The 26,892-nt window shown below is 54.3% G+C and overlaps 2 protein-coding genes across 3 annotated transcripts; one reads left to right on the top strand and one right to left on the bottom strand.

Moving 5' to 3' along the window:
* Positions 1 to 3,943: 3,943 nt before the first annotated feature.
* Positions 3,944 to 16,987, top strand: STAC2 (SH3 and cysteine rich domain 2). Of its 2 annotated transcripts, none has more exons than XM_042967452.1 (11): positions 3,944 to 4,404; positions 11,198 to 11,504; positions 11,844 to 11,941; positions 12,123 to 12,213; positions 12,830 to 12,942; positions 13,033 to 13,105; positions 13,198 to 13,259; positions 13,747 to 13,844; positions 14,229 to 14,280; positions 14,629 to 14,766; positions 15,383 to 16,987. In XM_042967452.1, exons 1-11 carry the CDS (start codon positions 4,315 to 4,317, stop codon positions 15,485 to 15,487), a joined length of 1,227 nt encoding a protein of 408 aa, XP_042823386.1. In that variant the 5' UTR covers positions 3,944 to 4,314; the 3' UTR covers positions 15,488 to 16,987. The 2 variants fall into 2 exon arrangements, with proteins under 2 accessions (XP_042823386.1, XP_042823385.1); XM_042967451.1 differs by having other exon boundaries at positions 4,248 to 4,404; positions 11,844 to 11,938.
* Positions 16,988 to 21,572: 4,585 nt separating this feature from the next.
* Positions 21,573 to 26,087, bottom strand: RPL19 (ribosomal protein L19). Its single transcript, XM_007085774.2, has 6 exons — positions 25,986 to 26,087; positions 24,948 to 25,054; positions 23,548 to 23,670; positions 22,801 to 22,921; positions 22,147 to 22,257; positions 21,573 to 21,777 (listed from the first exon to the last, which is right to left on the bottom strand). The coding sequence occupies exons 1-6, from the start codon at positions 25,988 to 25,990 to the stop codon at positions 21,654 to 21,656; spliced, it is 591 nt and encodes a 196-aa protein (XP_007085836.1). The 5' UTR covers positions 25,991 to 26,087; the 3' UTR covers positions 21,573 to 21,653.
* Positions 26,088 to 26,892: the final 805 nt, after the last annotated feature.

The raw sequence follows: 26,892 nt of genomic DNA, 5'->3' as shown, positions 1-26,892 counted from the left end.
TCCTCTCCTCAGCTGGGAAGTGAGAACCAGACTTGACCTCAACCATGACAGACTCCCCACCCTAGGAGCTCCAATTCTAAAGCTGGAGGAAAAAGACCAGCCACTCATGTTTTCAGCTTGGGCTGTCCTTGGCAACTCATAAGGGCAGAGGCCACAGCAGGGAGGGGCTTGAACTGAAGGTGTTCATGGCAGAAAATAGGTCATTCCTTACGGAAGGAGAAGCAATCCCTCCCTTCAGAGAATCTCAAACTGCTTAAAGTGGAGGGGCCTTGGGGGTCATTCAGGCCAATGGTTCTTTTAACCTTTTGGGGATTTTAGATTCTCTGAGGAGAAGATGAAAGCTCTAGACTGTCCCCCAGAGAATGCTGATCCGCCAACATTTTACACAGCTTCAAGGCATTCATGAACTCCCTGAAGCTCACCTGCAGGCTCGAGGTCAAGTATCCCTAAATAAATAAATAGGTAGATTGATAGATGAAAACTATTTTTTGTGCCCTTACTCTGTCCAGCTCTTTATGTATGTTAACTCATTTATTTATTTATTTATTTATTTATTTATTTATTTATTATTGAAAGACAGAGAGAGTCAGAGCGTGAACAGGGGAGGGGCAGAGGGAGACACAGAATCTGAAACAGGCTCTAGACTCTGAGCTGTCAGCACAGAGCCCGACGCGGGACTCGAACTCACAAACCACGAGATCGTGACCTGAGCCACAGTCGGACACCCAACCAACTGAGCCACCCAGGCACCCCTGTATATTAACTCATTTAACCCTCAAAAGTACACTAAGAGATATATACAATTATTGCCCCTATTCTAATCCAGGTCTCCATTTCAACCTAAACTATTCCAATTCTGCCAATCTAAAAAGAAAGAAACCGAAGTCCCTCCAGAGATGGAAAGGTCTTTGCTCAAGGTCACAGAACAGGAAGAAAAGGGCAAACCAGGATGAGAACCAGTCCTTTCTTTCTTTCTTTCTTTCTTTCTTTCTTTCTTTCTCTAAGCTTTTTTAAAAATTATTTTTAAATGTTTTTATTTATTTTTAAGAGAGAGAGCAATGGGGAAGGGGAAGGGGGGGCGGGACAGAGGCTCCGAAGCAGGTTTCACACTGACAGTAGTGAGCCCATGCGGGGCTTAAAGTCAAGAACCGCAAGATCATGCCCTGAGCCAAAGTCAGATCCTGGGCCACCCAGGTGCCCTGAGAACCAGCTTTTCTTAGTGTGCTGAACACTGAGCCGCATGCAGTTTGGAGTCATCTGGTCCATCCCTCTGTCCTCAGGCTCCCAAGAGCCTAGCACCCACTTTTACTCATGGAGCTCTCCTATTAAGAGGCTCCCTCCCGATAGTTCTCTTATGACTTCTGGCCTAGGGAGCCTTCCCTCTGTGTGTGACTGCTACTTACCATCCGATAGCACCTTGCCCCTTGCTCTGCCCACTCCTCATAGCTGCCCCTCTGACTCTGAGATGGGACAATGTTCCTTCTTCTCCAGAAGCTAGCCCTGCTACTCCTGCTCTGTCCCCAGTCACTGCAGAGGGAGTTGTCAGCACTGAAGCAATGACTCAGACTTAGTTCATGAAAGACTGCTCTGAAACACGAAGGCCGCAGGCCAGAAAGGACATCCAGAGGTCATGGGATCCAGCCCCCTGCCTCCTCCACATTTGCCCCACCTCGGGCTTCTGATGCCTACACCAGATGGGACCCAGGGCCTACAGACTTCCCTAGCTTTCCTGGGTCACTGGTAGCACTGATACCCCTGGAAATTCTTCCCTCTGTCTAGTCAGACTTTCCTTCGGAGTTGGTTCCTCCATGAACTAACAGCAAAAGCACTGGGAAGGGACCGATCTCTCAGAAGAAAGGAGGAAAAGAAGAAAATAATTTTCCCTGCCTGTCTTCCCTGGGCTGAGGGGAACTGTCTCATTCACTCTGACAGTGAGGTAGGCACTATCTCTATTTTGCTGAAGAAGAAATCAAGGCTCTAAAAGGTTTAGCTGCCTACCCAAGGTTACACGGTTAATTAGTGATCATCTAGGTATTAGAGTCTAAGGAACTCAGAACTTCTGCTGTTGGTGGGGAAACAGGGGTACCTCCCCTCGAGAGGTCTTCAGTACAGAAGAGGCCCCTGTTTGTTCCAGCCCAGGATAGACCGAGGGCCTGATGATCCTATCTCAGGGTGCTTCAAGCCTCCCTAAGTCTGAGTTGCCCAGGTAGGGATGTTGGGCTAATCTGGGCTGGGCAGGAGGGAAGACGGTAGCCCTCACTTCAGAAGGGATTGAGGGAAGGCTGGTTAGTGAACAGGCCTTTGGGGAGACTGGCTTGAAGGCCGAGGCCAGGATCTTTTGAAGCTCCTTTCAGGAAGGCTGTACTCAGAGTCAGTCTGCTGCTGCAGTGGGTGGACCTGGAGGGGGAGGGAACTAAGCCCCCACAACCACCAACCCTCACTTCTGCCCTTGTCCTACTGCCACTGGCAAATAAATCTCTATTCCTGGACACAGTAACCTGAGCAGTGCTCCAATGGTGAGCTCACTCTTGGGAGGACAGAGATTGCATGAATGAATGGCTGTGTGCAGGGGCTGGCAGGAAGGAGGACACAGGGCTCAGCCTCTGTTCTCCAGGGCTGGCATAAAGGCAGGACCCTCTCAAGTGCCACCTTCCCCTCCAATCTCATCACCCACAACAGAGGAGCCCCTGGAGGAGGGAGACTTTGATCCAGAAGTTCCTCCACCCACACCTAAGGAAGGAGTCCTTCAGTCCCCAAACTACCTCCCTTTCTTTGGACAGGCCAGGAGATTTGGTCAGGGCCAGAAGGGCCGGGAAGAAAGAGGGCTGGAGGTGAGGGAGGAGGACTAGGAAAATGGCAGGTAAGCAACAAGCATTAAAGAGATACCTTTAGGGGCGCCTGGGTGGCGCAGTCGGTTAAGCGTCCGACTTCAGCCAGGTCACGATCTCGCGGTCCGTGAGTTCGAGCCCCGCGTCGGGCTCTGGGCTGATGGCTCGGAGCCTGGAGCCTGTTTCCGATTCTGTGTCTCCCTCTCTCTCTGCCCCTCCCCCATTCATGCTCTGTGTCTCTCTGTCCCAAAAATAAATAAAAAAAAAAAAAAAAAAAAAAAAAGAGATACCTTTAGGCCAAGTGGACAGGAACAACCTGGAGAGTAAGAACCCTCTTCCCTACCCCTTCTTCCTACACCCTGATCTAACTCCACTTGTGGCAGGATCTTTAGGAGGGAGGATGTGTCTTGGAAAGGTTTGGGGACCTTAGGTGTGGGGACTGAAGCCCCCTTCTCTGCTGAAGTCCAAACAGGAAGCCTGGAAAGGAATGTGGCTGTCCTGCTTTCCAAACCACAAAGGAGGGATTGTCAGGCCTGGCCTTTGACACATGATGCTAAATTGTCCCTTCTCTCTTAAAGAAGCCCCTACCTCATAGTCCAGGGGTGTGCATATTGGGAGTCTCCCTCGCAGAGACATGCAGTTAATGCGGCAGAAGGGTCCATATTTGTCCACTACTTCGCTATCAGAGGGTCCTAACTTCGATCTCACTCTCCGCTATCCTGCAGATCCAACCTTTTTTCTGTTTCCCTCAATCCCGCCCAGACTCGAATGTGATCTGCCAAATCTTTCCTCCACTTTGTCACGCCCCCCATTCCGGGTCTTTTAGTGTAAAACCACTTCCTCCTCACTTCTTTACCCCTCAGGCTCCTCCCCATCTTGTCGAGCCCCCCCCCAGGCTCCGCCCATCTCACGCTCCTGGCCACCACGGCAGCCAATAGCTGAGAACCTGATTTGCATAGCGGCGCGGGGGAGCTTAGGAGGGAAGGGGGAGGGACCAGGCGACCTCCTAAATCAAAGTTGGAAGGCGAGGACTGGGCGGAGGGGCCTCCGGGTGCCGGGCTGGGGCCGGCGGGGGGAGGGGGAGAGGAATGGGGGGCGGGCGCAGAGGACGGCGGAGCCGGCCGGACACGGACTGCTCCTCCGCTCCCTCCCTCAGCACATCCCCGCGTCCCCACTTCCCTCCTCCCCTCGCTCCGAGCAGCATCCTCTGCAGACCCTCGGTCCTCCTTCCCGGGGTCGTCCGGCTCCAGCGGCTCCCCGTAATTACCCCTCTTCACCGGCCAACCCGGGAACTTTCTCCACCCGCTCCCGGGAGTGGGGGGTCGCTTTTTTCCTGGGGCGGATTTTTCCTGGGGTTCACTGGGGGGCAGTGTCTGGAAAAGGGCTTGAGGGTCCCAGAGAGACGTCTGCCACCTGCCACCTGCCACCTGCCCCCAGGGGGCCTGCCGTCGGGTCTTGGCACCCCTTCTTCCTCTCTACCCCAACCATGACCGAAATGAGCGAGAAGGAGAACGAACCGGATGACGCGGCCACCCGCACCCCCCCGGGGACCGTCTCTGCCCTCCAGGAAACCAAGGTAACTCGGGAGAAGAGGCCTGGACCCCTGCCCGGTGCGCCCCCCAGCCCCGGCGCCTTCTTCCCGACGCGGTCACCACCGTGGGCTCGGATGGCCCGGGGGTCACGGGAGCGGGACCCGTGTAATGCCGAAGGCTCTGCGCGACGACCGGGGCGAGGGGGTTCGCGACGAGGGGCCGCAAGGAGCCCACATCACACAAGCACGACACGCCCTTGCGCGCGTGATGAGCGGACGCGCTGCCGAGACCCTCCCGGGAGGTTGTAACTCGGCTTTGTTGGAGGGAATCGGCGCAGCGAAGGCGGCGGGAACGTGTAGCGGTGTGTAGCGGGTGTGGGCCGGTGTACGCGCCGGTGTGTGCGTGCGAGGCGCACCCCTCTCGCGCCCGCAGGTCTATGTCTGTAGCTCAGTCTGTCCCTCTGTCTTTGCCTGTGTCTCTCTGAAAATGTCTCTACAACCTGTTTGTCGGTCTTGGTGTCTTTCCCGCTTTCTCTATATGTTTATCTCTGAGTCTCTCCGGTTGTCTCTTTCGGACCCACTGCAGTCCTGCATTCCCCCCTCCCAACCAGGTTAGGCTCCGGGATGTGAGGCCACGGCCCGAGGTGCGTAGCTTCCGAGTGCGCGCTGGGGGCTGCCGCAGCGCTGGCCATCGCGGGCGGGGACCGGGGGACTGTTGTTGCGGCTCCAGAGCAGAAGGGCAGGCAGCCCCACCCCCCACCCCCGGAGCCGGACAGGGCGCCGGGGAGAGGGTGGGTGGAAGCAAAAAGAGAAGTCATCGTAATTAATGAATGTCATAATTAACACTAATTATGTATGATTGTTACTCCTGCGGGAGTCACAATGAATAAATTATTCCCCAGTGAAGGCAGGCGGAGCCCAGACTCCTGGCGCTGAAGGGATTGGGGGAGGCCACCACTTAAATTTAACCCCCACCTCTAATCTGTCTGCTTCCTCTCCAAGTTCTAGGTGCTCACACTGACCCGCAAGAAGTTCTGCGGGGGAGCAACATGAGCTGAGCGGGCTGGGGATGGGGAGAGAAAAAGAGGCTGTGTCAAGGGTGCTCTCTGCCCCCTCCCCAGACTTCAGGCCAAAGCCTCCTTCCCTCTCCTCTGCACCCTGGTGTTTTGTTCCCACCTGCTCCTGTTGTCCAGATGAGGAGGGGGGCCACTAAAGACCAAAAATGGGTGGGGTCTTTGGCTCCTTCGGCGTCAAGAGCTCTTTCCAATGTCTATCTTGCTCCTAATTCTGTCTAGGCCACCCCTCAGGGTATGAGGTTAATTCAAGGTCAAGGTCATCAAGAAAATGACCAGGGGTAGATGAGTAGGGGCAGGGTAGCGCCTGGCTGAGATACCCCAGGTAGCGTTCCACCTTTAAACCAGAGGGACCCACTGGGTCTCCATGTCAAGGTCTTCAGATCCCAACTTGACCTTCTTCTGCCCCCTCCTGAGAATGAGACTGTGGTCTCTCAGACCACAGAGTTAACTGCCTCTCAGAGACCCAGGTCTGTACTAGGAAAGGAATGAGGTGTTGGGGGTGGGAGGATATTGTTTGTAACATTTGTGACAGCTTTAAAAAAAAACAAAAACCAAAAAAAAACCCAGAGGGTCCAGGGAGCTGAGCCCCATCCTGAGTTCCAATATCCCTGGCCTTCTCAGTTGCCTTCTAGTCACTCAAGACAGACATACACAATTCCCATGCTTGCTTCCTAAGGGTATGGGGGCCTCCCAGGCCCTGCCTTTCTTCCCACAGGAGGCCTGGCTGCCCGCCCCCCTCCTTAAGAGCTCTCCGAAGGCAGGCAGGAGCCTGGGCCTTGCTGCCTCAGCAAACCCCAGGCTGCAAGCTCAGCCCTGTGGGCAGGGGGAGGTCAGGGCCCAGCAGGTCTGTACCTCCCTCCTCCTAGCCCAAGGACCATCCAGTGCTATCACCTCTGAACCTGAGCCATAGAGATCCCAAGAACAAGAGGGGAGGGGAATTGCACACCTTGCCCTGTCCCTTTACCCCCCTCCCCTAAATCTCACCCCTGCGAAGGACTGTTATAACAATACAGGCGGGGCTGCCGGTCTGGGTGGGGATATTCAGGAGGTTAGAAGTGGGCAGGGAGAGAATTCAGAGCCCTGCCAGCCCCTTTAGCTCCCCCCACCTCAACCTGTCCCTAAGAAGCTTTGGTCTCCAGACTCTAGGGCTTGGGGAGGGGGAAGGAAGAGGGTTGTGGCCCACCCAACTCAGCTTGAAGCAGGTACAACAGAGGGGGCTGGTGCCCATTAGGCAGTGAAGCCAGCATTCCAGGCTTATTCGTCAGTGCTTGGGGTCTCCTGGGCATTTCTTGCCAGCCCAAGCCCAGTCTCCTTCCCACCCTAAGGTTGGATCGTATCCCTGTATTCAAGCTACTCCGTGACCCTCCTAGTGTCACCATTGCCATCTCTGGGTCCCCATGCCATCCTACCGCTGGGTGGTACCATCACCCCCTTTAGTGCCATCCCTGGGAAGACCCTGCCATGCCAACATTGCCATCTGAGTCAGCTTGTGCCACATCCGCCACCACCCACCGCCAGCTGCCTAGTGCCCTTTCAGGAGCTGGAGGGAAGTAAGGAGATGCTGTGGGGAGTTGAGGAATAGAAGGGACCATCCAGTATGTGGGGAGGTGGGGAGGAGGCAGGCTGGCCAAACCCAGCCTCTGGGAGGGGATTCAGAAGAACAGGCCTGGTGGTCCAGGCTCTAAGCCAGACAGGCTCCTGGTGCATCATCAGGAGGGAATAGCATCCAGGGGGGCCAGCTTGCCAGGGTACATGGCAATTTCTCCCTATGCCAGGGAATGGTTCCTGGGACACTGGGGGCACCAAAAAGATAGCTGATGGGAGATAGGAAAAAGTCCTCTCTGGGAACTAGGAGTGCCTGGCCAGGCTGAGCCAAAATGAGGTTTGGGCACTCAAACTAGATGTCTCTGAGTGGACAGGCATCAAGCTATTTGGAAGAGGTGCCCCCATCCTGCTCTTCAGCCACAACCCTTGACATCTGCCAGCCACTCCAGGTAGTATGTTGTTCCTTCCTGCTTCTCTGTCCTCCTGGGATCTGGAACCCACAGCTGAGCCAGGGAGTCAGTGAGCAGAATTGGGGCTGCCCCAGTGCTGGGGAACATTCTGTTCCAGAGACCTCTGGTACCCTGCAGAGAGGTAGCTCTTGGCACTGGGGCCAAGGGAAGACCAGGAAGGGGCACAGGCTGGAGAGTAAGGCGGCTTAAAATCTCATCCTGTGGCGATTACTATGGAAACAACAGCTTTGGGAGGGGGGAACATGACTGATGTCTTCAAATATTTGAAGGACTGATATGTAGAAGAGGGGAGTAGCCCTTTCGGGAGCCAAGGGAGGAGCAGAGCCGATAGGCAAAGATCTCAGGGAGCAGGTTTCAGCTCTATATAGGGAAGCACTTTCCAGCGATTGCAGCTGCCCAAAGATGGAATGACTGGCACAAGAGAGGGTGTGCTTCCTGCCACAGGAGGTGACCAACAGAGTCAGACAACCACTCAGAAGTGACATGGCCAAGGCATTGTGAGATGATAGTGTGGGCTGGGGACCACTCTAGATGGCCAGTCTTTCAGGTTCCTTCCAACCCTAAATTTCATGATTGACCTGGTGGCCATGCCCATGGCATAGCTGAGAGGCAGGGGTGAGGGCCACGGCAGAGCCCGGAGCAGCGGGGTCCTTCTGGTCATTTGGACTTAACAGCCAGAGCCACTGGTTCAAGTTCTGTCTCTGCCACTTACCAGCTGAGGACTCGCTATGGGTGGGTGATTTAACTCCCATGTGCCTATGAGTTCATCTGCAAAGTGGGACAGTGATTATCAGTGTCTCGGGGGTGGTAATGCCAGGATTAATGAGGTGCTGCATATGAAGTGCTACCTCAATTCCAGTATTCTGACATGATAGCCCCTCATCATATCATTAAGTTTAGGTTTTTGCTTTTTGGACCCAGAGCCTTGTGTTGCTTAGAGAGCATCTAGTCCCGACTCCTTTCTCTTGGATGTGGGGAAACTGAGGCCCAAGAGTGGAAGTGAAGTGACCTGCCTTCAGGTGGTCGGTTTAGCTTTGCACCCACCTCCAGCACATCCTCCCAGAGACCTCTTGTGCTCTATACTCTGGCCCCTGGGCAGAATCGTGAGGGGTTCTCCCACCCCTCTGGGCCTGTGAGAGCCTCCAACGCCACACTGGCTCACAGAATACATTTGTGTTCTAATTAATTGTCCCTCTGGCCCTCCACTTCTGCCCTAACACCCAGGTATCTGAGGCCTGGGGCCCTGCTTCTCTTAGACACACAAAGAAGCCCACAGTGCTATCCAGGAAGCTGAATTTGGAAAGAGCTGGGGAACTCAGCGTGCCAGGCACCCCAAGGCTCTGTCCTCCCAGCTGGCACACTGGGGCCTGCCTCATGCCCAAATCTCTCTCTCTCTCTCTCTCTCTCTCTCTCTCTTTCTCTCTCTCTGTCTCTCTCTCTTTTAAGTAGACCCCATGCCCGCTGTGGGGCTTGAACTCACAACCCTGAGATGAAGAGTCACATGTTTTACTGACTGAGCCAGACAGACACCCTTAAATGTGTCCCTCTCTGCTTTTCCCTATGTCTTGCTGCCTGCTGGCCTCCCTAGGGCCACACAGGCTGCTTGATGTGCCAGTTGGGAACCCTGGCCAAGTCTCCCTGCCTGAAGCCAGGCCACTGGCCCCTTTTATCTATCACTGATGGGAATATGTGGGCAGGGGTAAGGGGGCTATCGATAGGAGGGAAGAGGTTCCAGGATCTGGCTAGAGATGTTTCCAGACTTTACTCTGGGCAGACTCAAGAATGGTATGCTGGGGTGAGCAATGGAAGTAACCCTGGCCTCACTGCAGAATTGGCCCTGTGCTCCAGAACATGGGCTGCACGTAGGATTCCAGCCACTGGGTCATCATTCAGTCAACAAATATTCACTGAGCACCTACTATGTCCTGAGGCTGTGTGTGTGTTGTGGGGGGCCGGGAGGATGTTAAAGCAACTGTTCCTGCCCTCAAGGGGCTCCAGTCTCCTGCGGGGGGGGGGGGAATAAGAAGTAAATGACCACCACGTAAACCAGATTGGATTTATAATGGAAGTCAGTACTAGGTGCAATGGGCCCCGGAGTGGGAGTGGTTATACTAAATGGAATTCCTGGAGAAGAAGAGACATCTTCCCAAAGGAGGAACAGTCACTGGAAACCCCAAAGGATAAAGAGGGTACTCACTGGATACGGCAGAGAAGAGGGCAAACACAGCAAAAGCTTGGAGGAATAAAACATGGTTGAGTTCAAGAATCCCCATGTCTGGGCTGCAGGTGGAAGGCATGGGTTGGAAGGGAAAGCTTGTCCAACTTGCAGAGTCTCATGATTGGGGCAAGGGCCTTGACTGTGTCCTGAAGAGCCATGAAAAGTTTTTAGCAAGGTCAGGGATCACCTCCCTGGCAGGTGTATGGAGAGCAGGGGGAGATGGGCAGGGTGGAGGCAAGGGGTTCCGGACCTGAACCAGGGCAGGGTTGTGGAGGTGATGAGGTGATTATATGCGCCGGAGAGATATTCTGGAGGAAGAATCCGCCTTGAGGATGAGGGTCCAGGATGACCACTCCCCCACTCTCAAGAACACATGGAAAACTGGGGACCTGGCATGTTTTGTTCAGCCCCCAAAGTGTTACTATTTTTTTTAAGTTTTTGTTTTTATTTATTTTGAGAGAGAGTGGGGAGGGGCAGAGAGAGAAGAGGAAAAAGAATCTGAAGTGGGCTCCTGGTGTGGGGCTCAAACTCACGAGATTATGACCTGAGCCAAAGTCAGGCACTTAACCGACTGAGCCACCAAGGTGCCCCCCATGTATTATTATTATTTTATTTTATGGAGAGAAAGAGAGCACATGCGCAGGGCAGAGGATCTTTCTTTTTTTTTTTTTGAGAGGACAAAGAACATGAGCAGGGGAGGGGCAGAGAGAGAGAGGGAGACACAGAATCCGAAGCAGGCTCCAGGCTCAGCGCTGTCAGTGGGAGCCTGAGATCATGACCTGAGCCAAAGTCACACGCTTAACCGACTGAGCCACCCAGGCACCTGGGGAGTGAGAGAATCTTAAGCAGGCTCAATCCCATGACCCTGGGATCATAACCCGAGCCAAAATCAGAAGTCCCACACCCAATCAACTGAGCCACCCAGGCACCCCCAAAGTATTATTCTTTTTAACTCGAGTAAATGGTACACCCATGCAATGAAATCCTGCATAGCCATAAACATGAATGATGAAAGTCTTTATGTATTGGTATGGAATGATTTCCAAGATTTACTGTTAAGTGAGAAAAGCAAGGCTAAGAAACATAGCACACTACCCTTTCTGCAATGAAAAAAAAAAAAAGGAAATAAAACCTCTTGAATTTGTTTCCATCCAAATTCACATAAGAGTCTAGATTTCTTTTGAAAAAGTGGAAAACCTGGCACTGCTGGGCTGGCCCCGAGGACAGGCCTACGCTGTCTGGAGGGCACCAGCAGCTGCTCTCTGACCGGCCAGTCCCCCTCCGCCCTCACCACTCCAATCTGGCGGGCCCAGCCAGAACCCCTTGGCTCGGGGAGGTTACCCGCCGGGCTCCCGTGGGCATCCGGGAGTGTGACCACCTTCTGGAACGTGGCAGCCTCTCAGTACTTCATCTCACCTCTGGCCCTCAGCCTCAGGCTGCCACTGACCAAGGAGACATCCTGGCCCGGACCTGGTCCCCTCTGGCTTCCACTTATAACCCCCCACCCCCACCCCTGCTTCCCCTTTCAGCTCCAGCGGTTCAAGCGCTCACTTTCCCTCAAGACCATCCTCCGAAGTAAGAGCGTGGAGAACTTCTTCCTTCGCTCAGGCTCTGAGCTCAAGTGCCCCACTGAGGTGCTGTTGACGCCCCCGACCCCGCTGCCCCCTCCCTCCCCACCACTGGCATCTACAGATGGGAGCTTCCCTACCCCGGCCCCCTCCCCTTGCCCAATCCCACGGCCCCTGGCACCACTCAAACCAGTAAGGCTGCACAGCTTCCAGGAACACGTCTTCAAGAGAGCCAGCCCTTGTGAGCTATGCCACCAGATCATTGTGGGTAGGTGCCTGGCCTGTCAAGGAGAGGGGCCAGGGTGGGTGTGGGGAGTGTTCCTAGGGAACCATCTGATGTTGGGCCCGCAGTCCTAACTGTGCCCCTCACGCTGGGTGGACAAATGAGCAATTTTGGGGGGGGGGTGTCCAGTGTCGCCGTGTGTACGAACAACTCAGGCTTCGGTGCCTTGACTGTATGAGGAGTAAGCACGAGACCCCGAGGCGGACATGAGGATGCCCAACCCCCCCTCCTCTGTCCCATGGCCTAACCTGCCCTCTTTGCTCCTTGCCCTCGGATGCCTCCTCCTTTGCCGAATCCCTCTTGTTGACGCCAAATTCTTCCCAGGAAACTCCAAGCAGGGTTTGCGGTGTAAGACGTGCAAAGTCAGCGTCCACCTCTGGTGCTCCGAGGAGATCTCCCACCAGCAATGCCCAGGCAAGGTGGTGAGTGGGGACCATGCAGGGCTGGCTGGCTGTGAGTGCTCCCCAGGACTGGCATGTGGGGGAATGAGCGCCCCCCTCCAGGCGGGTTCCTCCTGTGGAGTAGTCCTTGGGCTTGGGGAAGGCCAAGCTCTCGGTGGGCTGTGACATCCCCATGCCCTCTCTCTGCCCCCTCTTGCCTTAGTCCTCCTCCTTCCGTCGAAACTTCAGCTCCCCCCTCCTGGTGCATGAACCACCCCCAGCCTGTGTCACAAGCAGAGAGTCCCCACCCACTGGTGAGTGTCCCCCCTATTGCCCCTGATCCCACCGTAGTGTGGTGAGAAACCCACACGTTCCTCAGATGGGCACCTGAGTTGCACGGCTCTTCTGGTTCTTGGCACTTCCCTTCTCTGAATGCCCTTGTCCCGAATGTAGGGTTCATTCATGCATTCATTCATCCATCCATTCACTCATTCATCCTTCAACAGGCATTTTATCAACACTTACTAAGTGCCAGGCACTGTGCTAGACATGGGGACACAGCACTGAAGAAGGTGGAGTTCATGGTCTAGTAAGGGAGCTAGACATGAAATAGATAATCACACAAATCATCCATTAATCACCATTTGCACGAATGCCTGAACCGAGAAGGATAGGGAATAGAGGATAAGGTAGGCGCTGTCCTCATCTGCAAGGATAGGGAAGGTGTCCAGAGATATGAAGGATGGGGAGTTAGTCCAAGAGGATCTGGGGAAGACTGGTGTGGGCAGAGAGGGGCCTGGGGGAGGGATGGGGCAGGTGGTTAAAAGAAGGACATCTTGGCTGGGGCCGAGAGAGTGAAAGTGATCCGGGGCTTCAGGGCAGAGCAAGGCTGGCAGCTGGGTGCCCAGCCTTAGGGTGGCTCCTTGGCAGGGGCCAGCGGGAAGGTAGACCCCGTCTACGAGACGCTGCGCTATGGCACCTCCTTGGCACTGATGAACCGCTCCAGCTTCAGCAGTACCTCTGAGTCCCCCACGCGGAGCCTGGTATGTCAGGCACCAGAGGGGCGCCTGGGGGGCAGGAGTCTCTGAGGCTGAGGGTCCGGGCACTGAGCCCTCCCCCCCATTTGGCCCCAGAGTGAGCGGGATGAGCTGACCGAGGATGGGGAAGGCAGCATCCGCAGCTCAGAGGAGGGCCCTGGCGACAGTGGTGAGTAGAGGTGGGAGCCAGAGGCGGGAATGGAACACAGTGCAGGCCACTCCCTGCTGCCTGACGCCCTGGCCCTGCCCTGGCATCTCTAGTGTTCACAGCTCCGGCCGAGAGCGAAGGGTCAGGACCAGAGGAGAAGAGCCCTGGACAGCAGGTGAGGTGATGCTGGCGCTGAGCCCTCGTAGGCCAGATTGGAAGGGGATGTCCCTTCTTGTCACTGATGCATAGGTGGGCAAGAGCATGGTGAGTGGGAGTATCACCGCTCCATCATTTGTCCTCAGCCTACGGGGATGGGCAGTGCCAGGGTGAGGAGGCAAGGAAGGCAGGGGGTATTTGCCCTCCCACCGCAGAGCCAATGGCTATTGTGCCCACTCCTGTGCCCACTCCCCACGAGTGGGCAGTTCCAGGGTGCAGCAGGCAGAGGAGTGTTCCCCTTCTCCATCCTTGGCCCAGTCCCCCAAGGGTGAACACAGAAGGTAGGAGAGTCTGACCTCTCCCTGTCATTGACCCAGGTGCACTGTGTCCCACCTCCTAGCCAACCTCTCCCCACCCCCCCAGAGAGGGTAAGGTCAGGGCAAGTGAACGGTGGGTGGAGCGAGGATTGTGTCCCCCTCCCGTCACTGATCCAGACTTTTCCACAGCCCGCAAAACCCCCTCTGCGGAAGGATGTGGGGCCCATGTACTCCTATGTCGCTCTCTACAAGTTTCTGCCCCAAGAGAACAATGACCTGGCTTTGCAGTAAGTCCTCTTTGTGGTCCGCCCCCCCTGGACAGCCACCTGGCTCCAACCTCAGGGCTCTGCTCCCAGACCTTGGAACATGAGTGTGAGGGGGACCTTCGGGAACCTTCTCCTGGCATGCTTGAGGCAGCTGAGCCCAAAGAAGAGCTAGACTGCCCACAGTCCAAAAGGGACTGGTGCTGATGTCATATCTTCTGCCCCGCCCGGGCTCTGTCCTAGAGAGAGTCTGCTGTACCTGTGGTCACAGTGTCCTCCGAGGGCGTCAAGAATCCTCCCCCCGCTGTGGAGGGGGGCATGCTGGGGACCTGGAGGACCCAAGATGGTTAAGATGCAGAAAAGGCAGGTCCCTCCTGTCCATTTGTGACCCCAGCTCTGTCCTCCCAGGCCTGGGGACCGGATCCTGCTGGTGGATGACTCTAACGAGGACTGGTGGAAGGTGACTTGGCAGGGTGGGGAGCAGAGACACCCCGGTAGGCACCCAACCCTTTCCCACCACTTCAACTGGCACTGCCCCACCTTCTCTCCGGGCCCAAAGACCACCCCTCCTCCCACCACGTGCCCTAGCCAAGCCCATAGGACCAACACTTGGGACTTGCTCTCACCTTGACCCTCCCTGCCTCAACCTTGTCCCTCTACCCACCTCATGCCCATCGCAGTCCAGAAGCCACCCTACTGGGGGCTCTGGATACAGAGAGCGCAGGATCTGGAGTTTGATGGCTTTGGCTCTGAGTTGCATCAGTGTGGGGCGGGGGGCTCTGGTGCTCATTGCCAGCCTCATCCCCAGGGGAAGATTGGCGACCGGGTTGGCTTCTTCCCAGCCAATTTTGTGCAGCGCGTAAGGCCAGGAGAGAACGTCTGGCGCAGCTGCCAACCCTTCTCCGGGAACAAGGAACAGGGGTACATGAGCCTCAAGGAGAACCAGGTGAGTGCCTGGGCTCTGCAGTGGCTGGAGAGGTGGACATGGGAGAGAGGCGGTGGGGGCACAGGTGACTGCCCTGGAGGAGGACACTGCAGCCTGGCAGCAGGAGGGAAGGCAGGTTAGAAAGGTGTGACCGCGGGGCCTCCTGTCAGACCCTGCTGGGAATCGGGGCTGGTGACCGACACAGGCAGGGGGCTGAATGTGGTTAGAGACAGCTTGGGGGAGGGAAAGAGCACTGGATTAGGAGTCTAGAGGCTTGGGTCTGAATGCTGGCTATACCTCTGTCTTGTTGCATAACCCCCAGCAAGCCCTTTTCCTCTCCTTCCCCCCTCTGTGAAATGGGAGTTCCGCCAGGGCGGTGGGGGCGGGGTGGGGGGGGGGAGGAGGTGGAGCTCAGGCCAGCCCCGAAGTGCTGCTCAGTGTCTGCTGATGTTCTGGTCTTGCTGCCGTGCCCAGTGCCCTCATGGGATCTGCTCCCATCACCCCAGCTGATGTCTCCAACCACATCTGATCCTGGTCCCATCATTCCCCGGGGTGGCCCCCTGGGAGCCATCAGCTGGACTCGGGGCCAGGGCTGTAGGCAGGTGCCAGGACTCAGCTCCGTGTCTCTCCCACTCAGATCTGTGTGGGTGTGGGCAGGAGCAAGGATGCTGACGGCTTCATCCGCGTCAGCAGCGGCAAGAAGCGGGGCCTGGTGCCAGCCGACGCCCTGACCGAGATCTGAGAGGAGCCAAGAGAACCCAGATGCCACCCCTGCCCGAGCCTGGCCCTTGCTTCTGGCCCTGGAGAGGAACGGGCATCTGCCCACACTCTTCCTCCCTCTGCCTCTCTCCTAGGAGCCACCCCCCATGGCTTGGGAGCCCTCTGCACAGAGGAAGGTTTTATTTCTTGGGTCCCAGGGTGCCCTGAGGGAGTTGCTGCTCTGGGACTCGGGGGTGAGGAAGGAGGAGAAAGTGGGAGGGAATGAGGAAGTTCCAGGTGGGTCCAGCCAGTGCCCAGACACCCCCACTTGCCATGCTGAGTGCAGCCCTGGGGAGGGGGGCATTCCTGAGGAATTTTCTCGCTGCTTTGTCCAGAGAGCCTTCTCATGTCCACACCACCTTTGCATGCCCGACACCATTCCCCCCTCCCCACAGAGCCTCTGCTTGGGTCTATGTGTGTGTGACCCTGCGGCTGCCGCTTTGGAAGTGGGACCTTGGGAAGGTGACTTCCCAAATCCCTCAGCTCTCTGCCCTGGGTTGGGAGGGGATTCGGGGCTGCAGGAGGATCCTGAGTCCACCTCCTGGTGTCCCCACCTCTGTCACTCCATCACTCCTCAGGAAAGTTCTGCGGAAATCTCTCCTATTACTTGAAACCTGGGCGGACAGAGGAGGGGAGGGCCGAGTTCCGGGGATAGCGCTGCAAACCAGAGACTGTCTCCTCAAGTAGAACAGAACAGCCTCATCGTACCCTTGTCCACCGGAAAAGGACACTCAAGAAGGACATGAACAGACACCGACTGAGAACAAAAAACAAGTCCCCATTTCACTGTCAGGACTCTGCAAGTTCCCTGGTCCCCCGTGGTCAACCAGCCCCAGGGAGTCAGTATTTCCTAGTTCCTGTCCCAGGCCTCACAAGGCCACCCCCCCAGGAGCCCAGCCCTCAGGACTGACCTCCAGATGGCCCTTCCTCACTCCCTTTCTCTGGGCTTTGTAGGAAACACTGCAACCCCTCCTTCGGTGCAGGGGTCCCTCTTCTGGCTGTATCTGTGCCCTTGTCCTGGACACAGAGTTCTGGGAGGAAGAGGGAGTGGGAGATAGTCAAGGCAGCAAATCATTGTGTTTGGCCACCAGGAAAGGAAGGGGGTAGGCACCCTGTTGGTGGGTTGGCACTCATGAAGAGGACCCCTCCCTTTCAGGTTGCTTTTCTCTGGTGCCAACCTCCCTCTCCCCCCAAGCTCAGAGCCTCCTCTTGTGCCCTTGATCGTGCCAGCCAATGCCAGTCCCCGTCCTGGGCACAGTCACACCCTCCCATACAGTGGAAGGGACACATTCTCCTACCCACTGGCCCCTGCTCCACTTCTCCCCCTTGGAGGGGGGTTCAAGCCACACTGCCCTGTTTGCTGCCATGGGGCCCCCCTCAGCAATATCCCAGGGGCGGGCCCAATGCCCACTGTACATAAGGCTGCATGATGGGTCGGCTGGGGCACTGCTGAGCCCCCAGGCCCCTAAATAAATGTTTCTTGTCCCAACCTGTCTGCTCTGTGTATCTGCTGGGGAGAGAGGAAGCAAAGGTCCAAGGAGTGGGGCGGGGGCTGGAGGTTCCAAAAGAAGACAAGCCTGGAGGTGGAGGAATTTGTGGCTCTCTGACAGGTGGGGTGCTGGGGCTGGCCCAGATGTTGCAGGGGTTCCCATACCTCCCCACTCCCTTCCACCTCCCCAGCCTGAGATGGGGGATCTGGGGGGGACCTTGAGAAGAAAACAGGGCGGCAGGGTGGGAGTGGGGTGGGTGGGGTGGGGGATGTTTCGGGAAGCTGGAAGGGGAGAGGGTGGGGCTGAGGTCACTTTCAGGCTGGATGCGCACCCATGTCCCCAGGGGGGCGGAGCGGGCACTCAACCATGTGCATTAGGACCCTTTCTGCCGACCCAGCGACCCAGCGGTGCCCTCCAAGACCACCCGAGGTCAGCCTCGCGCCCCCCAAGCCCCAGGCAGAAAAGCTGGCGGCGGGAACAGTCGCCGACAGTGGGGCCCTGAGATGACTCAATCATGCCCGTCATCGAGAGCCTGGCACGAAGGGGGCCGGCAGCGGCGCCCCTCCCGCAGCGGTGCCCGCCGCCCACCTGCTCTCGGCAGAGCTGCCTCTTTCCCCTCCGCCCGCCTGGCCGCGTCATCGCCAAGACAGGCACGTCCTGTGCTATTTATAGGCAGAGGGGAGCGCAGAGGGAGGGAGAGGCGGGCTGCGGGGGTGCCAGGGCAATGCCGCCAGTGCCGCCAGAATGCAGGGGGTGGGGGCTGCCCCTTCTGACAGGCACCCACCGGTTCTGCCTCCCAGCCCCCCTTCCCCGGTCCCCTCCCCCCAAAGCAAGGTAGGCCAGGTGGGACCAGACGCTGAGCTTTCTTTGGGCCCTTTCACCCAGGGAAGGTCCTAGAGCTCCGCGGGTGAGCCAGAGGAGGATGACCTCCTCTAAGACCTCTGATGGGGGGAATGAAAACAAGCGTCACAAACCCAGGCCAGTGGCTTAAAGAGAGGGGACCTCATGTAAAGTGGCACCTGCTGTGCTTGGAGAACCATGCCAGGAATTTTATTTAATCCCTTCAGTGACCCAGTGAGGAAAGTGGTGGTCTCCCCTTTTCACAGATGAAGAAACTGAGGCCCAGGGATATTAGGTGGCATACTCAAGGTCATACAGCTTATCCAGCCGGACCTTGCCCCTTTTATATAGAGGGACATTGAGGCCCAGAGTGGACCAGTAACTTGCCCAAGGTCACCCAGCAAATTGGTGACCAAGACAACCTCAGAAATCATGTCTCTTGCCCCTGGTTGAGCTCTTTCCTTACCTGGGTCCCTCAGTGCCTTAAACTAATGAGATGGAAATAGAGACGCCCCAGGATACTGGGCCACGGGCTCCAGGAATCGAAAGCCCACCCCACCGTAGAGAGTGAGAGCCTTTCAGCCAAGCCTTCTACACACTCCACTTGCGTCTGCCACCAGCAGGCAGCTGGCCTGGACCCCCGCCTCCTCCCTAGCCCATTTGCCGCACTGCTGAGTACAGCAGCTTTTTCGGGTGGCTGAACCACTAACGGCATGCTCACAGCCTGGGGGTTGGGAACAGCTGGTGCCCCCACTATAGCCTCTGCCCTCCTCTGTGCCCACTCTGGGGGTGGCTGGGCCAGCAACACCGTTGGCCTGGGGCAGAGAATGCCCAGGAAGCTACTGGTGGTGCCAGCTCACCATTTGGCTCCGTTGTCTGCCCCACACATGCCCTCCCTCCCTCCATCTCTGCCTGAGCTTAACTGGGCATATGTAGTATGAAGCCAGACTTTGGAGAGATGCAAAAAAAAGGGGGAGCCTAGGAATGGAGACAGGAGGCCTAAAAGAGCAGAGAGGTGAATACCAGAGGTCGGCGGGGAGGGGGGAGGGGGCAGTGACACAAACAGAGTGAGCCCCCCCTCTGTGCAGCCTTACCCACCTTGCTAGCACTCCTCCCTTTGGCCTTGTCCCCCTTCTCCAGCTCGTGGCCCCACAGCAGCTGCCCGGCACCTCTGCAGCGACCTACTCTGAATCATAGTCTCCCACGTCGTCGGGAGGGTCAAAGGTGCTGGTGCTCACACGGTGCTGAGATTCTGGGGAGTCATTAGCCTCTCTGGGCCTCAGTTTCCTCCCCCAGAAATGGAATTGGATTTGCTCAGGGAGTGTTTATCTGAGGGCCGTGAACCCCTTTAAAGGGTATGCAAAATTATATGGTGGGACTAGTTCTAAGATCTTGAGAGAATGGACCTTTCTTTCCATCAGAATTTCTCCAAGGTTCCAGGACCTGGAAGAGATCCAGTGGTTACTTTAGGGGATCGGCCTGCTAAGGGGGCCCTCCCTGACACTGCCCTAGGAAGGGGTTGGCGGCCCATGGAAAGAAGTAACCTCCAGGCCTGGGGTGAGCTTCAGAAAGAAGTGATTAAATCCAAGGCTTCCCAAGAGATAGGCTCCTACCTCCCACCTCAACTCCTTCAAAAACAACCCCAAAAGTGAGGGTTTGCTACACCTGCAGCAACCTGCGAGAGAACAGCACCATCTCCTGGTCCAGGGTGGAAACCAGCTTTGTGTTGCAAGTTTTGAACGCCCGGTGGAGGGTCCCATGCTTGGGTTACCTTTTTCTCCTTCCTGTCGTCCCCCCACTGCCTGAGGGCGTGGAGGTGGGGTGGCCTTCAATGCCCTTCCTCTTGTGGCCCAGCCAGGCCTGGGAAGGAGGTGTCCGTGTCCTGCGATCCAAGCTGGGAGCTTGACCAAGACTCTTTCCCTTCAGCTTCCCCACACTTGGAACGGCAAAGGATTATAGTCAAGAGCTGATGGATAAAGTTCACACAGGTTGCTACAGTGGCAACAGGGAAGGAACCCCAAAAGCAGGTTCTGATGCATATGGGTGTGCATAAGACTCTGGGTCTTTGAGTCTGGGCTTTCTTGTCCTGGGCTACCCACCTGCCCCACCCTATCCAGACGGGACGAGGACCCTAAAGACATAGTAGGAGGGGTCTGGTGTTCCCAAGAACACATTAGTCCTGCCTTGCTCACGCAAGTGCAGATGGGAGCGTCTGCCCACACATCCCCTGAAGTCCCCCGCTGGCCTTCACACCCCCTTCACACTCAGGAAAGGGGTGGAGGGCAGGAAGGAAACCAGGACAGGCATGCCAGTCCTCCCTGTGCCAAGAACTAAAGGAGATGGTCCCTTCTATGCAACTTTTCTCCCCAGCCTAGACTCTGGCCCTCCATTTAATTGGCTGACTGATGCTTCCCACCTGGACATCTGGCCATCGTCCCTAACCCAGTTGGTTCCTTCTGACACCAGAAGCGTCACCTGCCCAGTCCCCCAAAGCCGATCAATGTCTACCAAGTCCCATTTTACTTCAACATCTTGAATCCATTTTCCCACCAACACAAGCCATGTGAAGCCAGCATTTCATGTGTTCCCTCATCTGCGAAGTAGAGAAGGTAATAACCCTGCTTTACAATGTTATGAAGATTAGAGAATCAATAGGAGTCAGTGTAAAGTGCCTAACAGTCCTTGGCTTGCAGAGCAGATACTTTACTGAAGAATTTATTGGCGGTTCTTACTACCAGCTAAGTGGCAAAATAAAATTTACTATTTACAAAAGGGGGTATGAATTCATTAAGCAACTCACAATGGCTTCAACAGGCTTTCACATCATGTGCCTTTATTTCAATTTCTGCTGAGAAAAGCTTTTTCCTTTATGCCCTGAGATGGGTATAAACCAAAACACTTAAAAATTTTTTTCAGGTCATGATCTCATGGGGAGTTTGAGCCCTGTGTTGGGCTCTGGCTGACAGCTTAGAGCCTGGAGCCTGCTTGGAGTTGTTTCCCTCTCTCTCTGCCCCTCCCCTGCTCATATGGCCGCTCTCAAAAAATAAACTTAAAAAAATTACTCTTTTTTCATTAATCTTTGTACCCAATGTGGGGCTCAAACTCACGACCCCTAGTTTAAGGGTTGCATGCTCTTCCTACTGAGCCAGCCAGGAGCCCCCAAAAATCCTTTTGGTAGGAAAAAAGTTTAGAACTTGGGATGCTCCAAAGACCTCAAGGTCTTTTGGGGAGCTTGGGATGGGGTCGGCAGTTAAAGTCCAGGTGGCATAGATTCTGGGCTGGTGGCAGTGGAGTTCTGGCATAGACTTCAACCCTGGACCCCAGGGCACAGTTGGCAAGTCCATGCATATTACTTTCTGATGACTTTGTTTGAACAATGTGACAATTGATGTCACAACTTCCGTTGGTTCCCAATCAACATTTTACACCACTTCCGACATGTCCCCCACTGTCTGCCGTGAAGGGCAGTTTTCAAGCACAGGATTTTGGAGGCTTGGGTAGAAGCCATTCTTCCCCTCCCTTCAGATTAAGCCCTATACTCAACTAAAACAAGATAAAAACAAAAAACCCTTTCTCCCACGGATGGAGGGACACAAGCACAACCAGATGCTGGGAGTCAAGGAAGAAAGGAAACAGGCACCCAGGAAAGGCCGGCATCCCAATGCTCAGTGTGGTTAGTTCTGACCCTCTAAATAGTGAAGACCAACCACACGGCCAAAAACTCCGGACACAGAGACAGACAGAGAAAGATTTGTTTTATTGAAGAACTGATCTGTGTTGCTGCCAAAGCCACTATGTACAGACAACAGAGAGGAGATTTTATTTCTTGGTCTCTTCCTCCTTGGACAGAGTCTTGATGATTTCCTCCTTCTTGGCCTGGAGCCTCTCTTCACGGCGCTTGCGTGCTTCCTTGGTCTTAGATCTGCGGGCCTCAGCCTGGTCACTGGATGATGGAAGAGAAAAGATGGGTCAGTCTGAGAATGAATGAGCTGCTCAGTATACAGAAGCACAGGTCCAGACCTCTCCCTTTGAGCCTAGTCAGCTTGAGGAATGAGTCATCAGGGCCACCAAGAGCTCCTGCTTCCACTAACCCAGTCCCTACCCTGCAATGATGGTAGGTGGTGTAGGGAACAGAGGAGGACAGATTTCTAACACAACAGCTATGATCTGGACAGACTGCTGTCTGACAGACAAGCTGTCAAAGCAAGTCAAAATTATGCATTAGTGTATTTCAAATGTCTCAGAAGAACCTTTGTAATGAAGATCAAAGAACCTGCCCCCACGACAGAGGCCAATTCCTGAAAAAACTTACGCCAGAAGCTTCTTGCGAGCCTTGTCTGCCTTCAGCTTGTGGATGTGCTCCATGAGAATCCGCTTGTTTTTGAACACATTACCCTTCACTTTCAGGTACAAGCTGTGATACCTGCAGGGTGTAAGGTGCAGAGGCTCTGGTCGGTGATGGGATCAGAGGCTGGCCCGGCGTCTGCTCCTCTACACCAAGTCCCTAAGTACGCGAGGTTCCTTTCCTCTCTGTTCTGTACGGACTGTTTCCCCCAAACCAAGACTTTTTGTGCAGTTTCCAGATACAAGAGCTTGCCTGGCAGGTAAGTTCAATTTTTGGGCTATTCTGATGGTGTGTGTTTGGGGGAACAGGGGGTAGGCAGACAACAAAGGACAGAATGGAAGAATTTTTCTTAAAAAGGCCTAAGACAGGAGTGCCTGGGTGGTTCAGTCCGTTAAGCATTCGACCCCATAATTTCGGCCCAGGTCATGGTCTCAAGGTTCGTGGATGAAGCCCCGTAGGATTCTCTCTCCCTGTCTCTCAAAATAAACATTAAAAGCAATAACAAACGTAAGACACGGCTCCCTCCCCAAGGCCAATGGAGGCAGATTGTGGGTCTGTGCAGAGAACAAGCTGTCAGAGTACCAAATGAATCTCAGTGGGCCAAGAAGAGGGTGTGCTTACATGTGGCGGTCAATCTTCTTAGATTCACGGTATCTTCTAAGCAGCCGGCGCAGAATCCTCATCCTCCTCATCCAGGTTACCTTCTCCGGCATTCGGGCATTGGCAGTACCCTTTCTCTTACCTGTAGGGAAGAGAAGTTAAGCCCACTGTAGTGCCCCTGGGTCTCAAGTCCATTACTAGAGCCAGCTGACCGGTCACAAGGACAGCTACCAATTTCTAATAGACTTTATAATTCATTCAGTCATGTGGCAAGTGCCCGAACTCATTTTCAGTACTATTAATTCCGTTTTACAGATAATGAGACTAAGCATTTCTTTCATTTATTCATTTTAAGGAAGACTCAACAAGGCTACTATTCCCCATTCACCTGGTGCATAACGTGTGTATGACAGGGTGTGCACCAAGGCAGTACAGTAAGTTAAAGGCAGTGTGACCTTCACCTCCCTCAATTATCCTAACCCTAGAAAGTAGTTTTAGAATTTGCTGGGCAACGTTTTCAAACACCCAATAGAATCCTTGGCATAGTATAGGGGCTCAATAAACAGGACCTCTTTTTACTAATACCTTCAACTCCAACACTATCGTCAACTTTTTGATTTGCACACAAAGAAAGCTCACTAAAGATCAAGGAGTAAGAAAAGGGCTTAAGAGGAGACAAAATGGGGCGGGGTAGACCCTGGATATAGCTCAGTCTAGACTCAGGTAGCTCTAATTTGAGTCTTGGAGAAAGGGGAAGAACACACTTACCAATGCCCATATGTCTGCCCTTCCGGCGGGCCAAAGTGTTTTTCCGGCATCGAGCCCGGGAATGGACAGTCACAGGTTTCCGGATGATCAGCCCATCTTTGATCAGTTTCCGGATCTGCTGACCTGGGAAAACATAATGTATCTATCTAGTCAGTGTGCTGGGGCCTAGCCCCAAGAATACCAGTCACGATCCAGAGTCCAAACAGGACAAGCCAGAGACATCGCTCACATCCCTGGCCCAGTGGGCTCCAAAATGGTACAAATACTAGAACTTCTGCTCGTTTCTCTTAAGATTTTCCCCCCTATCTCTCGAGATGTTTTACAGCACACTCAAATTTTATGTACTTAGGGACGTGTGATCAAAATAGTGTGCAGATATGGCCTAGTCCTTCAGATCCTGTCTCAACTATTACCCACTGTTCTGAAGATTAGGATATTTTGAGCACATATCACAATACCATGAATTCAAACTGGTTAAGGAATTCCCTGATATTGACCAACCTTCTTTGCTTGACCAAACTTTCAGGCTCCCAAACCACCTCCTAGGCCCACCTATGCACTTCCTTGTAAATTCTAGTTTTTTTAAGAAGCCTGCTTAATTAAGCAGAAGCCCCTACCCCGATAGCATATCAGTTTCTTCATCCACCAACATTTCCTAGGCAATGCCTGATCATCCTGGCCTGGTCTTTAGCAACAACCCAGTTAGCTCAGTTTAGCCAGAATCCCCCTTGACACTAAGGTTTCCTTTTAATAATCTTCCATACACTGACCGTCACATCACCCTCCTTTGCCATCAATTCCTACTTGACCATGCTATGTTCAGATTGGACAGCAATCTGTCCCCCAGTGTAAAATCCCACTGCAGTGGTCCTACACTGGCAGCAATGGTCCTGAATAAAGCCTGCCTTACTATCTTTAACAAAGATCGTTGAACACTTTTTTCTGCAACAATGATTACATGGAAGTAATGTGGGTTATGTTGCTATCTGCAGGACTGACACCTGTCTAACTGCCTTGAATAATCATACGCCACGCGGCCTTTGCTAAAGCCTGAGGCCCCAGGTCTGCCCAATCCATCACTTCACCATTTCCCTGGCCATCTCTACTCCCAGTCCTTGTACTGTCTCCTCAAAACTCCTTCACGTAGCTGTAAAACAAAATATCAACTCTAGCAATAATCATAAATACGACACTGGGTTGTTTCATTGACTTCTATCCTGTCATTCTGGCAAATGGCAGGGACAGGACCTCTGGCATCTCCAAATTTCTTGGACCCTCCATTTTAGAAAACCCCAGACTATGAGCTTTCCTAGGTTTGTTAAGAGTCAATACGATTGTGAAATCTTTCATCTCATAAAGAATGAGGAAGGGATAAGGTGAAGAAGATCCCAAGAACTCACGGGAGTTGGCATTGGCGATTTCATTTGTCTCATTGGGATCCAACCAGACCTTCTTTTTGCCACAGCGAAGGACACTGGAGGCAAGCCTCTTCTGAAGCCTGAGCATACTGTGACAAACAGAAAACACTATCAGGCCCTGGAATCCATTCCTGGGCAAAAACGAGCACCCCCAGCAAGACCTGCCTTCCAATCATTTAATGCTGTGAAACATACAACATGGAAAGTGGATGATGTGCAGGCTCTTAGTATTCAGGGCAAACATCTCTTTCTCCAACCCCATATTAAGTATCTTTCCTATAGCAAGACCTTTGTTAAACCCTGTGCTGGGCATTCCTGTGGGGCAACGGGCTGTCCTGGAATGAAAACAAAGCCCAAGCTATTCCGTAACTTTTCTGCCTCAGGCTTCTCCTCTGGAAAAAGAGGTAAAACCGGATAAAATTGGATGAAGAGGGGGCTTCTGCCCTTCCTGGACTGAGCTCTAATAACAAGCGTCTAATGTGAAGAGTCCGAGGCAGGTGTATCTGGTTTGCTAATCCTTTGCTTCTTGGGCCAGTTTTCGTCTTACCACAGTAATAAACTTATGTTCTGCTAGCCTTAAGAGTTTTCTTATGTACCGTCCATGGGGTGGAAGGCGTTAAAGTGCTAGGGATCGCCTCACTCCAAGCAGTCTGAGGCCCGCGGCCTACGAGAGACGTGTCCTACGTCACATGGAAGCAGAGACCGGCTCCGATTCGGGGCACCCAGCTAGTAAGGTGACCACAGCCTAGTCCCCGCCGCAGCCCTTCCTCTGCCTGCGCAAGTCACCCGCGATCCGTATGGGGCACGGGGCCCGCCCTCCCCGCGGCCTAGAGTTCTCGGGACGCTCTCCCCCATCTCCTCGAGGCCGGGGCCTAGTGTGCTCCGGCCTAGCCCAAGCTCCGGGACCGGCTGCGTCAGGGCAGCCTCCACCTCATCTCTCCCACCCGGGGCCGTGGAAGGAAGCCCTGTCGCCCTCCCGCACCTCGGATCAGCTAGAATCAGAGGCCCACGCGCCCTCACCTCATGGCTGCGGCCGCAGCGCCGAAAGGAAAGAACTCGCTCTGGCCAGGCTCCTCCCATTATCTGTGAAGGGGAGAGCCCATCCCCTGCTCCGCTTTCGCCATATTCTCCTCCGGTCCTTTCATCTCCTGCCACCCTAAACTTACTCTTATCCTCTGTGAATACCGAGATAATACAAGCGTAATCTCGGGAATCGGTTTTAAACTTAAAAACATACAAAATATACCCTCTCGGTGAGGCAAAGTGGTATAGCCCGGCTTCCTACTAGGCATGCGCAGCAAGCGTACCTGATCACGTGGGTAATGGAAGCCGGAAGTTACGACTGGATGGGCGCAGGCGGGTTGTAGTTTTGCTGGAGTGGCCTATTCTTTGCAGGCGTCCTGGATTCTCAGGAATGATGTTTTATTAGCGAGGCGGGGCGGGGCGGAGGTGGGGGGTTTGGGATTAGTGAATGGAGTGAGAGAAGATAACGAGCGTAGAGATGAGTTTAAGAGAAACCTTTTATTCACTGTCGCAGTACATTGGGAACCCGTGCAGCACAGGGTAGATCACCAAAGACACTAGTTTATGTTTTTGCGCCACTGCAGTCCTTTATCTTAGTGTTTCAGTTTGCTCCTTTGTAAAGTGTACGTAATCCTAATATTTCTGTCATCCCTTGTGAAAACCATATGAGTTAATTTGCAAAGGAGGACATGAAGACAAGCTCCTTGGTGATGGGAACCAGTCTTGTTTGGCTCACACTGTCTGTACTACAGGAGGCATGGGGCTCTGCATATAGTAAGCATTTGAGAAATAGTGCATTGGCTGAGTGAATGAATACTTGTGAAAGTTAAAAAAAAAAAAATGGAATGACAGGGACATCCATAGTTCTTTTCTCCTGCTCTGAAACACCCAATGCAAAAACCCG

Source organism: Panthera tigris, chromosome E1, assembly GCF_018350195.1.
Source record: "Panthera tigris isolate Pti1 chromosome E1, P.tigris_Pti1_mat1.1, whole genome shotgun sequence".
Taxonomy (NCBI): domain Eukaryota; kingdom Metazoa; phylum Chordata; class Mammalia; order Carnivora; family Felidae; genus Panthera; species Panthera tigris.
Note: the sequence above shows the minus strand (reverse complement) of the source record. Positions and strands in the feature narration are given on the sequence as shown.

Bases quoted from the DNA above. Each gene is read 5' to 3' on its own strand.
- STAC2 (XM_042967452.1), top strand. From the start codon at position 4,315: ATGACCGAAATGAGCGAGAAGGAGAACGAACCGGATGACGCGGCCACC. The intron at 13,106-13,197 runs GTGAGTAGAGGT...TGGCATCTCTAG, and splicing joins GGAGGGCCCTGGCGACAGTG to TGTTCACAGCTCCGGCCGAG. The intron at 13,260-13,746 runs GTGAGGTGATGC...ACTTTTCCACAG, and splicing joins AGAAGAGCCCTGGACAGCAG to CCCGCAAAACCCCCTCTGCG.
- RPL19 (XM_007085774.2), bottom strand. The intron at 23,671-24,947 runs GTGAGTTCTTGG...ATGTTTTCCCAG, and splicing joins AATCGCCAATGCCAACTCCC to GTCAGCAGATCCGGAAACTG. The intron at 22,922-23,547 runs GTAAGTGTGTTC...TCTTCCCTACAG, and splicing joins GGGCAGACATATGGGCATTG to GTAAGAGAAAGGGTACTGCC.